Source organism: Neovison vison, chromosome 8, assembly GCF_020171115.1.
Source record: "Neovison vison isolate M4711 chromosome 8, ASM_NN_V1, whole genome shotgun sequence".
NCBI classification, from domain to species: Eukaryota; Metazoa; Chordata; class Mammalia; order Carnivora; family Mustelidae; genus Neogale; species Neogale vison.
In genome coordinates, this window is record NC_058098.1 from 23,429,079 (window position 1) to 23,445,191 (window position 16,113).

The 16,113-nt window shown below is 44.4% G+C and overlaps 1 protein-coding gene across 1 annotated transcript in view; it reads left to right on the top strand.

The window, feature by feature from the left end:
• Positions 1–11,135: 11,135 nt before the first annotated feature.
• The window catches only part of LOC122916132 (transient receptor potential cation channel subfamily C member 4 associated protein), a 71,285-nt gene continuing 66,307 nt past the window's right edge, over positions 11,136–16,113 (top strand). The window contains exon 1 of the mRNA XM_044263178.1: positions 11,136–11,324. Within this exon, the coding sequence (XP_044119113.1) occupies positions 11,160–11,324 (165 nt within the window). The 5' untranslated portion in view covers positions 11,136–11,159. The remainder of the gene's footprint in view (positions 11,325–16,113) is intronic.

Consider the following 16,113-nt stretch of genomic DNA (forward strand, 5'->3'; position numbering starts at 1 on the left):
ATGATGAAGAAAATCAGAACAGTGGTTGCCTAGAGGGCAGGAGTTGAGTGGCAAGGAGCATGATGAAACTTAATGGGGTGATAGAAATGTTCTATATCCATTGGAGCATTGGTTAGATTGGGGTGTTGGTTACATAAGTATATACATATGTCAGAGTTCATCACACTAAACACTTAATATCTATGTAATTCACATATGTAAATGATAACCTAAGGAAAATAAAGTCACAACAGTAAAGGACTGTAAACCATTACATAAAAAAGAATCTGTGAGTCCATAGTGATACCCCAGATAAAAAAAAATGGAAGCATTCCCCTTTTCAGGAGAATACAATGTAATAAAAGGGGGAAGAAATGATAAAATTAGAAAAATCACCATTTTGCAACCACCAGCACAGTAATCCAGGCAAAGACTGCCAAAGGATGCTAAAAACTACTGAGACAAAGTTGGAAAACATGATTCTCTGTCTTAAAGGCCAGTTACTTATTAATTACAAAGGAGAAAATGTACCTTTCCTTTTTTTTTTTCCAGATTTTATTTTTAAGTGATCTCTACTCTACACCCAACGTGGAACCCAACTTACAACCCAGATCAAGAGTTGCATGTTGTATGGACTGAGCCAGCCAGGTGCCCCAAAAATGTACCTTTTCAATGAAGACAGCTGGTAAACACCACATGAGCCAAGAGATCAAACTTGGCATCATCGATAACAGGATAAATTTATGTTATTTCCTCCTGATGTGAGCAATGGGAAAGACAGGCCATCACCTCTGTTGTATTCTTGCTAAAAATTGAGCCCTAGGAGCTAAGGTGCCGGCCATGTAGTATGACCCTAGGCTGGTTTTGTCCGTGGAACACAATGAGATAACTATTAAATCATCCTAAATACCCCAGACATCGGCGCAAAGACGTACAGAACAAACTCCACAACTAAAGGGAGAGGAGAAGCCTCATGGAGGAGATAGGAAGGGCAGAAAAGGGATTTGGGGTGGGGAGGGATCAGGACTGCTTGGGGGTGGGGGAGGGAGCCATGGTCGAGGAAGTGACAGAGAGAGGGGGTGGGCACACAGGGGAACCCACAAGGAGAGCATATCCGCGTAGCAATTCGCTGGGAAAAAGAAAGGGGCTGATTTTCCTGAGTTCCTGCAACCGATGGGGCTTCAAGCTTGGAGTCTGAAAGGTCGGTGGGATTGGCTGGGATAGAGCACCGAGGGCGCTGCCCTGCGGCTGGAGAGAAGGCTGGCAAACACACCGGGAGCAGAGAGCATGGGAACGGCCATCTGAAGAGTGCCGGCAGCACGGGGCGGGAAGATGATCTGCCCTTCTCGCCGGAGTCGCAGAGAGGGGGCACCCCAGGGGTGCCATCTTCCTCGAGGGCTCTCGGCACAAACGCAGGCGCACCAGCAGGGGGCAGCAGCGGGCCAACGCCGGCTGCCTCCCTGGCTTCCAACGAACCCCACTTCCCGGCACTCTGGTGGGACGGTCTTTCCAGGCCAAGCTCGCCTGGGTCCCAGACCCTCCCCTGGCAGACCCCCGCAGGCCCCTGCCCCCAACGCGTCCCTAAAGCCCGGAGTTTGAAAAGTCGGCTGGCCTGGCTGGGAGGGAAGCCGCAGGGCCCCGTGCCGCTCCGGGGCGAGGAGAGGAGGCAGGCCCGCAAGCCAGGGGCAGGGGGCCTGGAACGAGAGATCTGGAAAATCTCTGGGACACCCCCGGGATGGCAGATGAGTTGTTCTTCTCAGAGTGCTTTCCCTAGAGGCAGCGGCCTCGGAGGCTGCTCTCTGGGGCTAAGGAGGAGGCCAGTGCCATTTTCCTCCCCGGCGGGTCAGCATCCACACAGAGCCACCTGGAGCGGTGAGCAGCACAGCGAGGACACGGGCTGCCCAGCCTGCGGGACGCCAAGGCCCACCGCCTGGCGCTTCGGCCTGCTGCCCTGCTCAGCCAGGCTTGCCTCCCGCCCGGTGTGGCGGGCCCCTTGTCCAGGAGAGCAGCACCAGCCCCCCCCACCTGCCCCGCACATACACCCCCCCCCCACTAGAGAGTTCTGCGGGGCTCCTGTCCTAGTGCAAGGAGCCTGAGGTCCCATTTCACAAGCCGAGCAGAGCACGCCTCGTGCAAACTCGCCACATTCCGACCACGGACCAAACACCGTCTACAACCGGCCAGAAGATCCTCCGCAGGTGACCCGCCTGAAGGCCAGAGCAATACAAGGCACGCAACCCCCACCAGAGACCCCCGCTCCAGGGCCTGTTGCCGGGCACTACATACCTTCTGCTTCATAAAGCCATTTCTCTCCCGAGTGGGAAGCAAACGGACTGTTCTTGTACCGGGAAGAGGTTAGAGACTTACACAACATGCCAAGACAGAGGAATTCATCCCAAATGAGAGGACAAGATCAAGTCACGGCCACAGATCTAAGCGAGACGGATAGACAGAACATGCCCAATGGAGAGTACAAAAGGCAGTCCTAAGGGTACTCTCTAGATTAAGAAAAGAATGGAGGACTTCAGGGAGGCCCTTCCCACGGAGAGAAAAGAGTTTTAAAAAAATCTGTCAGAAATGAAAACTACAATAACTAAGACGGTAAACAGGCTGATGTAATGAACACGAGGATGGAAAGGGTAGGTCTCTCCATAGGCACTTGGCAAGCCAGAAGGGAGGGGTATGATCTCTTGGAGGTGGTGAATAGGAAGAAAACTCTGATGGCAAATGGTAAGGTTGTTTTTGTTTGTTTGTTTGATGGTCGAGTAATATCCCCTTGTATATATATACAGCATCTTCCTTTGTCCATTCACCTGTGTATGGACATCTGGGCTCTTTCCGTAGTTTGGCCCTTGTGGTCATCGCTGCCGAAAACATAGGTGCAGGTGCCCCTTGGGATCACTGTGTTTGTATCGCTTGGGTAAATACCAGGTAGTGCAGTTGCTGGTTCGTAGGATAGCTCAATTTTTCACTTTTGGAGGGAGCCCCATACTGTTTTCCAGACAAATGTGGAAATTAAGAAACAAAACAGAGGATCATAGGGGAAGGGAGAGAAAAATAAAATAAGATGAAAACTGAGAGGGAGACAAGCCACAAGAGACTCTTAACTATAGGAAACAAACTTAAGAGTCTGTTTCTTGGTCTCTCTCTCTTTTTTTCCCCAGTGTTGCTGGAGGGGAGGTGGGGGGGGGATGGGGTAACTGGATGATGGACATTAAAGAGGGCAATTGATGGAATGTGCACTAGGTGTTACATGCAACTGATGAATCATTAAACTCTACCTCTGAAACTGGTAATGCATTATATGTTAATTAACTGAATATTTAAAAAAAAAAAAAGAATGAGAAATACCCTACAACCAAGACTCTATCCAGGAAGGGCACCGTTAAGAATGGAAGGAGAGATCAAGAGTTTCCAGACAAACAAGAACTAAAGGAATTTGTGACTATTAACCAGATCTTAGTTATTATTGTCAAATGATGTCCTTGTGAGATGTCATTTCCCATTCTCTTCTTTTTTGGATGGTAATTATTACATAGAATGTCAACTTTTTTTGTTTTGTAGAACCTATTTATTTTTCTGTTGCCTAATAAATTTTTTCTCTATATATCTCTATTTTTATAGACATTAAAAAAAAAAAAAGAAAGCTAAGCCCTAACCCAGTCATGAGGAAATAGTGAGGAAGATCTAGGTGGTAGGGCATTCAGCAAAGTTGGACTCTTAAAAATGGTCAATGCCATGAAAGACAGAAAAAATGACTCTTCTAGCGTAAAAGACACTAAAGAGATGTGGTGTTCAAAAATGCATGATCCTTGATTGAATCCTGGGTTTAGGGGGAAAAGACTATAAGGGACATTCTGGGGGCAATTGCAGGCATTTGAATATGGAATATAGGGTGATGTTATTATATCAATATTACATTTCTTGGGTGTGGTGGTGTCATGGTTATTAGGAGCATGCCCTCATTCCTGGAGATATATGCTAAAATATATGTGTTCATATATATATATATACATATATATGTATATGTATATGTATGCAGATTGATAGGGAAAGAGAGAAAGAATAGCTACAGTAAAACACAATGTTAACAATTGGTGAGTCCAAGCAAAGGAAATGTGTTCATAGTATCATCCTACAGATTTGAAAATTTTCCCCTAAAAAGTGGTGGGGAAAATAAGACAGTGCGAATAAAGTACTTGGCCAATGGTACGTCGATATGTGCTCAAAAAAAGGGTGGGTCTTACACAAGAGTATAAGCTTTAAGAGAGCAGAGATTTTTGGTGTTTTTAATTTAGCACAGTATTCCTAGTACCTACGGCAGTGCCTGGCACTTAAGATCGTACTCAACAAACATTTTTGAAACAAATCACTGAGGGGCACCAGTCTGCTAAGTGTCTGCCTTCAGCTCAGGTCACGATCTCAGGGGACCTAGGACTGAGCTCCAGGTCAGGTTCCCTGCTCAGCGGGGAGCCTGCTTCTCCTCCTTCTGCCCTTCTCCCCCCCCCCCCACTCTTGCTTGCACTCTCTCTCTCTCAAATAAATAGAATCTTAAGGGGGGGACTAATCACTGGTATGATTATACATTAGAAACGTAAAATGAAAAAAATATAATTGAAATACCACCACAGGACAATGTATAACTACATGGGACAGCTGTTTCTATGGTCTGAGTATATAGCTGTGCCAGTTGCTTTGATTAAAATGACTTCTCTATGATTAAAAAATATGATTTAAAAAGAAAATCTTTCTGCTCGAATGAGATGAGTTTGGTAACTCAATTACAAGAAGTAATATTCTCTGAGTAACATCACCGTGTTTGGCTAAACCATTTGGGATTACTGTGAGGGGGGAAAAAATTAGCCGGTTTAAGAGCTTGATTTTTTCTAACCCTGACCCAAATTGACATCAACTGACTTCTTATGGTAGGGGTGCTACGCCCTCTGGTGGTGAGATACACACATCTGGTTTCTATGGAAAAGGACTGCAGAACAGGGATGCAGTGGGAAGAATGGCTTTACCTAGAGATTTCTGAAAACTTATCCCCTCACTTCCTAGACACATGGTAACCCTACAGTCTGAATTTGATGAGATCGTTTTTGACTCAATGAATAGCCAGCTTTGGGGAATGCCTGAGCCAGGCTGGGCTGAACAAAGTACAAATTTAGGAATGGCAGGTGACTTTTGTAGTCGAGTTAAAGCTGAGTGGAAAGACTTGTTCCCGGCATCACGAGTGCCACGGGAAACCTGAAGGTCCATTTGAACTTCGAAATTTGTCAGGATCCTGTTTCCTCATTCATCGTGACAAGAATGAGAGTATAGGGGCACCTGGGTGGCTGAGTGGGTTAAGCCTCTGCCTTCCACTCAGATCATGATCCCAGGGTACTGGGATTGAGGCTCAGATTGCTTCCTCCTCTCTCTCTACCTGCCTCTCTACCTACTTGTGATCTCTCTCTCTCTCTCTCTCTCCAATAAATAAATAAAGTCTTTAAAGAAAAAAAAAAGAATGAGAGTATACTCCGCCATATACCTCAGGAACAACTTTGGGCAGAATCCCAGGCTGTGATTACCTAGGGAAAACTGGATACTGGCCAGACAGCTCACAAATGCCCAGCCTGTGTCCGTGGAAACATCTTTTATTTTTTCTTAATTTCTAATATTAAAAGATCTTTTTTTCCCCCGAGTGTAAAAATGGTTCATGGCTAAGAAAAAGTGGTCTATACATATGCAATGGAATATTACTCAGCCATAAAAGAGAATGAAATCTTGTCTTTTGCAATGACATGGCTGGAGCTAGAGAGTATTATGCTAAGTGAAATAAGTCAGTCAGAGAAAGACAAATACCATATAATCTCACTCATATGCAGAATTTAAGAAACAAAACAAACAAGCAAAGGGGAAAAAAATAAGAAGGAGAGGAAGAGAGAGAGTAATGAGCCAGGGTGATGTAGGGAAGTGTTGATTCACTGTAATATACACCTGAAACTGATATCACACTGTATGTCAACTAACTGGAATTTAATTTTTTTAAAGATTTATTTATTTGTCAGGGATGGGGGAGAGAACACAAACAGGGGGAGCAGCAGGCAGATAGAGAAGCAGACTCCCCACTGAGCAATGATCCAGATGTGGAACTTGAGACCTGGGTCCTGGGATCATGACCTGAGCTGAAGCCAGATGCTTAACCGACTGAGCCACCTAGGCATCCCACTAACTGGAATTTATTTATTTAAAAAATATTTTATTTATTTATTTGACACAGAGAGAGAGAGAGAGCACAAGCAGGAGGAGAAGGAGGGGAAGAAGCAGACTCACCAATGAGTGGGGAGGCTGATGTGGGGCTCGACCCCTGGGATTATGACCTGAGCCAAAGGCAGACCCTTAACTGACTGAGCCACACAGACATCCCTACATTAACTGGAATTTAAATAAAGACTTTAAAAAATGATACACGGCCTATATAAAAAATTATAAAAAATATTCCAATCAAAATCACCTGAAATCTGTCTACATTGTGATAAATACCATTGACATTTTTTTTTAAGATTTTATTTATTTATCAGAGAGAGAGAGAGGGAGAGAGAGCGGGCACAGGCAGACAGAATGGCAGGCAGAGGCAGAGGGAGAAGCGGGCTCCCTGCCGAGCAAGGAGCCCGATGCGGGACTCGATCCCCAGACGCTGGGATCATGACCTGAGCCGAAGGCAGCTGCCCAACCAACTGAGCCACCCAGGCGTCCCTACCATTGACATTTTTAAATTATTTATTTATTTATTTAGAGTGAACAGGAGGGAGAGGGAGAAATAATCTGAAGCAGACTCTGTGCTAAGCACAGAGCCTGACATGGGGCTTGATCTCATGACTGCAAGGTCATGACCTGAGCTGAAACCAAGAGTCAGACACTTAACCAACTGAGCCACCCAGGTGCCTCCCACCTTTGGCATTTTTGATGATGCTTTCTTCAGGTCATTCTACGCATATAACCACATAGAGTAGGAATGTCAAATTATACATTAATGGGATCACAATATGCCTATTCCCTTATAACTAGCTTTGTTTTTCTTTCAACAATGTGTGGTGAGCATCTTCCAATCCAGTTATAGATACTAATTTTAAAAGTTTTAAGTGTTAAATGATTAAAGCTATATATGCTATAATAAACATGCAAGTAACAGTGTCAAAGTTAGGGAAAATGAACATTCTCCCCCTACCTTCCTAATTCCATTCCCCAGGTAACTACTTTTAATTGTTTTGTGCATAATCTTCCAGATTTTGCAATATATACATAAATTCTGTAAGTAGATGATTTTAGACACAAATGGGATCACATGATGCTTGTTGGTCTTCTGTGAGTTTTTTTCACTTGACTGTGTCTTGAACATCTTCCTGTGTCAGCACGTGTGTGTGTACGTGTACTTAATCCTGTTAACTACTGCAGAATATTCTACTGTAAAGATGAAACAGTTTGTTTAACCAGTGACCTCTCTTGATGGATATTTTGATTGTTTCCAATATTTTGATATATAACTGCCTTACTGAGTATTCTTTTATTCTTTTTTATTCCTTTTTGTCCTGTTATTCTTTTTTAAGCCTAATGTAGAGCTTGAATTCACGACCCTGAGATCAAGACCTGAACTGAGATCAAGAGTCATATGCTTAACCGACTGAGTCACCCAAGCTCCTCATCACTGAATATTCTAATAATATGTCTTGGTATACTTCTTTCATTGTTGCTAAAACATAAATTCCTAGAAACAGACCAAAGGATATGCATGTTTAATTTTATTTGAAATCTTAGTATTTATTTATTTTTATTATTTTTTAAGATTTTATTTATTTATTGACAGAGATCACAAGTAGGCAGAGAGAGAGGGGGAAGCAGGCTCCCTGCTGAGCAGAGAACCTGATTCGGGGCTCGATCCCAGGACCCTGGGATCATGACCTGAGCAGAAGGCAGAGGCTTTAACCCATTGAGCCACCCAGGTGTCCCGAAATCTTACTATTTAATTTCATTTTGTAAGCAGTGATATTCAATGACTCAGCTATATTTCAATTATATTGAAATACTAGAATCTAAACATGCTCCTGTTTTATGGTGACATTGTTTCTGTTTTTGCAATTACAAATAATACAATAAGCATTTTTGTACTGTGAATCATCATCATATCAAATAATATCATTAGGAGGGATTCTTTTTTTTTTTTAAAGATTTTATTTGTTTATTTGACAGACAGAGATCACAGGTAGTCAGAGAGGCAGCCAGAGAGAGAGAGAGAGGGAAGCAGACTTCCTGCTGAGCAGAAAGCCCAATACGGGACTCGATCCCAGGACCCTGAGATCATGACCTGAGCCGAAGGCAGCGGCTTAACCCACTGAGCCACCCAGGCGCCCTCATTAGGAGAGATTCTTAAAGAAATAATTACTGAGTGAAAAGTTTGGGTTTCTTAAGACTTAATTCATATTGCTAAAAATTGCTGTCCAGAAAGGTAAATTCTACTGTTAGTAAAATTGAGGATGGACATCTTTTTACACATTTACTGGCCATCAATTTTTCTTTTGTGAATTGCCTGTTCATTTCGATCTATTTTTCTATTGGGTTGTTTGGCATTTTTGGTATTTTTGTAGGAGTTCGTGTATCTGCTGGCTCATTCATTGATCCAATAAACAAATATTTGATCACCTGCTACGTGTTAAATACTATTCTAGGTGCTGGAGTAAATATGACAATGAGCAAAATAAACCAAAATTATACTCTAGTCAGGAGGAGGGGTGTAGGAAGTAAACAACTAGATGTCCGTTGGAAATAGTTCTATAAAAGCAAGCAAATAAACAAAGCAGGTAGTAAGATAGAGATTGTAAGAAATGTTGTTTTATATGGATGGTCAGGGAAGGTCTCCCCTTGAACAGAAACCTGGAGTACATGAGGAAGCAAGCCATTCACATCTTCCTGGGAATGAGAACTTAAGGCAGAGGGCACAGTACATTCTTCATGAATTCTGGATATCGACTCTTTCCCAGAATATCTCTTGTCTTTTATGGTTGTTCATAGTGTCTTGTACAGAAGTTTTAATATTGTTGAGATCAAACTTGTTGATCTTTTCATATTCATGATTTCTGGGTTTTATGAATAAGAACTTTTCTACCTCCAAATCATAGAAATATTTTCATAGATTCACTTCTATTATTTTTATGCTTTGGTTTTTAACAGCTTTGTTAAGGGTTACATAAAATTCACCCATTTTGAATGTGCAATGCAATGGTTTTTAGTAAACTTGGACTTGAATACCATCACCACTATTCAGTTTTAGAACTATACTTTGGTTTTATTATATATAGCTTTTATTTACTTATCTATCTATCTATCTATTTATTTGAGAGAGAGAGAGAGAGAGAGAGAGAGCGCACATGCACAACTGAGGAGGGCAGAGAGAGACACTCATCAGACTCCCCGTTGAGGGCTGAGCCCAACTTGGGGCTCAAACCCATGATTCTGACTTCAATACTTGAGCTGAAATCAAGAGTCTAGCACTTAACCAACTGAGCCACCCAGGTGAACCTGTTATAAATAGCTTTTAATATGTCTAAAATTCATTTTAGCTTTTGGTGTGAAGTGAAAGACCTTAACATTTTTTTCCTTTCCCCATTGATTTGTTCTTTTTTTTTTTAAGATTTTATTTGTTTATTTATTTGAGAGAGAGAGAGAGGGAGAGATAGCGAGAGAGCACGAGTGGGGAGGGAGAAGTAGACTCCATGCTGAGCCCCATGGGGCTCCATGTGGGCCGCAGGCCTCAGTGTGGGCCTCCATCCCATCATGACCTGGGCCAAAGACAGATGCTTAACAGACTGAGCCACTCGGGCATCCCTCTCCTCATTGATTTGAAATATCTGCCTTACCACATGCTCCGCTTCCATATATCCATGGACCTGGTCTCTTTGTTCCAGGGTTCTAAAAGGGACAGGGTTTTGTTTGGTTCATGGAGTTTTCAAAATCTGGGGATTTCTCATAAAAAACTAGATTTTTGGCTTTTCTGGAAAAAAAAAACCAGAATATACAGCAACTATCTGCTGGAGGCCAGTAGGGACCACTCATTTTAGAAGGACATTGTTGCCTCCCCTTTTCCTTTCCTGGGAGGGGTCTTGTAATATAAACAGCAGGACTATCCCAGGCAAACTGGGATAATGGTCACCATGCCTGCTGTCCCAGCATAATTAGTCTTTTTTCTCCTAAAAGTGTTTTGGTTTGGGCGATAAATGATAAGTCACTGTCTCCACCATGCCTTATTGCATTGTACCCAGCACTCCTCTTTCTTTATGTCACAAGACTCCTTGCAGGAAAGGAAAAGGGGAGGCAAGAATGCAATCCTGACTCAGAGGTTTGCCAAAACAATGATTACATGGGCTCAGAGTCATGGTGGGGAAAAATTAGGACAAGTTTCTTCTGACAAAGGATATGATGTCATAATTTACCGATCCCTTTCCCTTCCATTATTTCACTTAACTTCACAACAACCTACCCACTTAACACATAACTTAGCCAGTCTGTTATCGTGCGTTATTCGTGTATGGATTTGCTGTCTTCTGCAGTAACCTGCAGTCCAAAACAGGCACCTTGTTAAGTCTGTTCTGCTCTCCACTGTATTCACAGTGACTGGTTCGGAGCCTCTAGGAACTACTTACTGGCTGACTAAGCTCCCAGGAACTACTGATTGAATGAACTAACAAGGAAATTAAGAAGCAGAAAGCCTAGGTCCATCCGCCTGAATAAGGGGCGGAGAGAGGCAGGCAGGAATCAAGGGGCGGGGCGGTGGGTAGGCTTGATTCCTGGACTGGAGCCCACGATTTTTCCTAGCCAATTGGCTGTAACCTCCCCGAAACAGGCAAGAAATGGGAGAGTGCGCACGCAGGGACTTGTCTTTGACCTCGGGGGACCTCACCGAAATGCTGGACCCAGGGTCCCCAAAAGCAAGTGGCGCAGGAAACGTCACATCTCAATTTCGCACCTGCAGCGACTGAGAGCAAGACTACATTTCCCAGGAGGCTCCGCGGCGCGTACGGTTTCTGCCACGCGGCTTGCGCCTCCGCCGTCGGCCCGCTGGGGGCGCTGCGGCGACCCCTCCGCCACCCCGTAGAAATCTCCGCGGCCCCGGGGCCGCTTGCTTCCTGTTTGTCGGACGAGGAGACATGGCGGCGGCGCCGGCGGCGGGGTCTGGGGCCGGCCGAGGGCGACGGGCAGCGGCAACGGTGGCGGCTTGGGGCGGATGGGGCGGCCGGCCGCGGCCCGGTAACATTCTGCTGCAGCTGCGGCAGGGCCAGCTGACCGGCCGGGGCCTGGTCCGGGCCGTGCAGGTACGAAGCCGGCCCGGAGGGGCGGGGCGGGGCGGACCGGGCGGGAGCTGGCGGGGGGCCGGAGAAGAGGCCTTTCCAGGCCGCCCGCAGTACGGGCCCGACCCCACTTAGCCGGCCGCGGGGCCTCCCTGCAGGCTGTCCGGTTGCTGTCAGCCGCCGCGGGGCGGTGGGCAGCCGCCGGCTAGAGGCCCAGGTTAGGGGCCGAGCGGGCCTGGGCTGCATCGGGCATCGATGGCGTGTACGAGCCCTGGGCCCAGCTCCTGGATCCTCCCAACCCTGCGCCACGTCTGCACGCCTGGGGGACCCTGAGCGAGTTTGCTTTAGCTTCTGAGGGCCTCGAGTTTGTCCCCCGTGAATTGGGTGGTGGTTCATTATTGCAGCCCCCGAACGGTTCCTAAGCCTATCATAAATGTCATTCTCTCAGAGAGGCCTTTCCTTGACACTACCCCGTACTCCACATCTAAAGTAGGTCCCCATTGTTATTCAGTCACAGCCCTGGATTCGTTTTGCTCACATTACTTTCTTAGTCTGTAATTACATATTTCTTTGTTGTCTACCCTTTTTCTTGCCTGTATCCCACGTTAGGCTGAGCTCCAAAGGGTGCAGTGTAGAGCGTCATGGTTAAGAGCGAGGTCTTTGGAGTCAGGCCTGGATTCAAAGCCTTGCTTGATCAAGTTATCTTTCGGTGCCTCAGTTTTCTCATTTGTGAAATGGAGATGATAATTCGTAACCTGCCTCTTAAGGTGCTGTGAGGATCAATGGAGACCGTTCTGTAAAGCGTTAAGTGCGTTTTTGTTGCTTAGTAAGGGTTGAAGGATAATCAGTTAGTTAATGGTATCTGGCTTATAATAGGCGCCCAATATATGATTAGTATTTTTTTGAATGAATGAAGGACATTGCTTTAGGGTAAGGCAGGATGGAAAGACCTAGGCTTCTCCCTCTGTTACCCCCCTTTCATTCTCACAACTTAGGTTACAAACACGCCTGGAAAACATTAGCTTAATTTAAAGACAACTTTTGCATATAGAAACTTTTCAAAGGTTGCAGAAGAAACTAATACAGTGGTTGGTGGGAATCCGTGGCAATTGGGTAGATGGGGGAGAGAATGGGAGTGAGATTTTTTGCAATGTGTTATATATATCTATATATAAACTTGAGCCATTTCAGTATTACTCATATACTTAAAAGGATAGAATAAAGATAAAAACCAGGTGGTCTCTGTGTTAACAGGTTATAGATGAAGAACCAGTTCTGGGTGAGCAGTATTTTCCTGAACATCAGATAATCATAGTTGAGCAACTTTTTCCCCCCCGCATTCTTCTCTATCTACCTTAACATCCTGGAAAGACTTGCTCTTTACAACAAAATGCCTTACCTAGCAGGGTTGTAGGGACATGCAGAAAGGGAGTTAATTCACCATCACTGAGCACATACTTCAGATCAAACAATGTGGAAGGTATTCAAACAGTGTCTTCATTTAATCTTCAGTCTTTCGAATGAGGTGTCAGGACTCCTGTTTCAATGCAGACGAGGAAACCAAGGCTCAGAAAATTTAGGTGATCTCTTACTAAACACTTGCTTATCCTTTACATTCTGAGGTCAGTAGGGAGCCACAAAGGTCATTTGGCATCATAAATGAGACAATTTAGGACACTTAATTTGTTTCCAGTGATGGGTGACTTGGAATGGGAGGAGATTGGAGAAGCTCACCAGATAGAAGGGTGCTAGAATATTCTTGAGCCTGGTTTAGGGTGAGTATTGTAGTAATCAGAAGTTGTATGCAGGTGTGGAAGCTCTTTCCAAGGTTAAGATGGAGAGATCTTCATAAAAGTCTGGTCAGGATAAAGTGGGGAATTTCATCTTTCAAATGTATCCTTTCTTGGTGACTTTGCCTGATCTCTTCCTTGCTTCACATACCCCACTTTCCCCACATTATAGGTAAATTCTTCGCACACAAGCATTTCCATAGCACAGTAAGCATGTCCATTATGGCGTATGGTATACTGGGAAAGACCAGTATAGGTTAAAACCAGTATGGGTTAAAAGCCTCTGCCTTCGGCTCAGGTCATGATCCCAGGGTCCTGGGACCGAGCCTTGAAAAAAATAAGTTGTTGTGAACACATAACATGAAGTTTCCCGTCTTACCCATTTTTTCTCAAGATTTTATTTATTTATTTGACAGAGAGAAATCACAAGTAGGCAGAGCAGCAGGCAGTGAGAGAGGGGGAAGCAGGCTTCCCGCTGAGCAGAGATTCCCAACGCAGGGCCTGATCCCAGGACCACCGAGATCATGACCTGAGCCAAAGGCAGAGGCTTAACCCATTGAGACACCCAGGCACCCCTATTTTTCTTTTTTTAAAAGATTTTATTTATTTGACAGAGACACAGTGAGAGAGGGATCACAAGCAGGGGGTGTGGGAGAGGGAGACGGAGGCTTCCCGCCGAGCAGGGAGCCCATTGCGGGCTCTGTCCCAGGACCCTGGGTTCATGACCTGAGCTGAAGGCATACGCTTAATGACTGAGCCACCCAGGTGCCCCTCATCTTACCCATTTTTAAGTGTACAATTTGGTAGTATTAGGTGTGTTCACATTGTTGTGAATCAGAGCTCCAGGATCTTTTCGTCTTGCCAGTCTGAAACTCTATACCCATTAAACAACTCCCCTCCCACCCCCTTGCCCCCAGCCCCTGGCAGCTACCATTCTACTTGTTGTTTCTATGAATTTGACTACTTTAGATACTTCATGGAAGTGGAATCAAGCGGTATTTGTCTTTTTGTGACTGGATTGTTCCAATTAGCTTAAAGTCCTCAAAGTTCATGCGTGTGGTAGCATGTAACAGGATTTCCTTGGAGAAGACCATATTTTAGAGGAAGGTGGACCTAGATTGAACCCTAGTTCCCTCACTTACTAGTTGAGTGTCCCAGGTTATGTTAGTTAAACTTCCTGAAGCTCTGTTTCCTTATTTCTAATATGGCAATAATAATCTATCTCATAAGGCTGTTTGGAGGATGAAGTGACATCATATGTCTAATAAGCTTGGTCAGGGGCCCCTGGGTAGCTCAGTGGGTTAAAAGCCTCTGCCTTCGGCTCAGGTCATGATCCCAGGGTCCTGGGACCGAGCCCCATGTGGGGCTCTCTGCTCAGCAGGGGGCCTGCTTCCTCCTCTCTGCCTGCCTCCCTGCTTACTTGCGATCTCTGTCAAATAAATAAATAAATAAAATCTTTAAAAAAAAAAAGCTTGGCCAGTGTGAGGCAGATAGTGGATGTTCAGTAAATAGTTGCGGTCAGCTTGTTAGACTGGGCTTCTTAAGGGACTTTATGTCTGCAGAGTCTGGAAACAGTGTCAGGCTCTTGATACCCAGGACTCAGAAGATTGAATTGAATCATGAGGGCTCAGTCTTTCTCCTCCTCAATTCTGTCTCTACTCCTGAACAGTCTCAGGGTTTTAAGGAGTTCTAGAGTCAGATATCCTAGGTTTGAATCCCAGCTCTGGTACATACTTGCTGTCTGCGTTTGGGCAAGTTACTTAATCTCTATACGCTGCAGTTTCTTCATTTGTGAAATAGGGCTAATTGTGAGACAGCCTATAAGTCTGTGGTAAGGATCAAGTGAGTTTGTATATATAAAGCACTTAAAGTGGTGTTTTAAAACGTAGTAAGCATGCTATGAAGGTTAGTGAGTATTGTTTAACAAATTCTCTATATTCTGATGGATCCTAAATCTGTATTTCCATCCGGATTTCTCCCATTAGCTCCAGATGGGTATATCCAAATATCTTCTCAACACCTCCACTTAGATGTCTAGTGGGCATCTCTAACTTAATATAAAATTCCTGATTCCCTAATTCCTCCTTCATCAAACCTGATCATCCCCAAGTCTTCCCCATTTCCCTAAATGGGATTTAGGAGAAGTCTGGGAGAAGACTCCAGACTGCATGATTTAGAACGGGCCAGTGCTATGTGGATTTCTTGTATTTTCTTTTCTCCCATTTAATTTGTCCTCTGTCAGGGTAATAAAGTAAAGCTGGCGCAATGCTCTAGTGTTTACAGAGCCTGCGTACGTTTATCAGAACGTTTGATCCTTACAGCAAATCAGATCTTAAAAATCCTTTGCCTAAAGCCCTCCAGTGGCATCGCTCTGCAGTTACATTCCTTATTGTGGGTGCACAGGACCTGTGTGATCAGTAGGAGTTGAAGGAAGGGGATAGACTAGGCAAACCCTAGGCTCAAGGCAGAGTAACTCAAACAGATTGTGTCCCACCACCCCTTGAGCTTGTCCTTCAGTACGGCAATCTGGTGACAAACTGGGTTATGGCATCCTCATTCTACTTCCCAAATGCTAATCATTGCTTCCTTAATGATTATGGGCATATGTAATTTCTACCTGAACGTTACTTACTTCATACTTTAGATTTACCCCCCACCCTTGTTTTTTCTTTTTTTTAAGATTTCATTGAGCACAGTTGTTTTGACCTCATCATCCTAAGCATTAGTATTTGTGAAACCTGGGGGTTTAAATCAAATACAGTCTTCCTTTGCCTGTCAAGAGTAATTTGGTATTGAAAAACCCCTGGATATGATAACTTCTCATAAATTAAAAATAGAAATACTATTCCTTTTATCAAGAAGCTTTTATATTTACAGACTGTTAAGATTCACTCCTAATTATATTAAAACAAATCTCATTAAAGTGGACACAAGTATTCCCTGGTTAACAGTTATAATCAGAATAACCTTGGGGCCCCTCAGTGGCTCAGGTCTGCCTTCAACTCATGTCATGATCCCAGGGT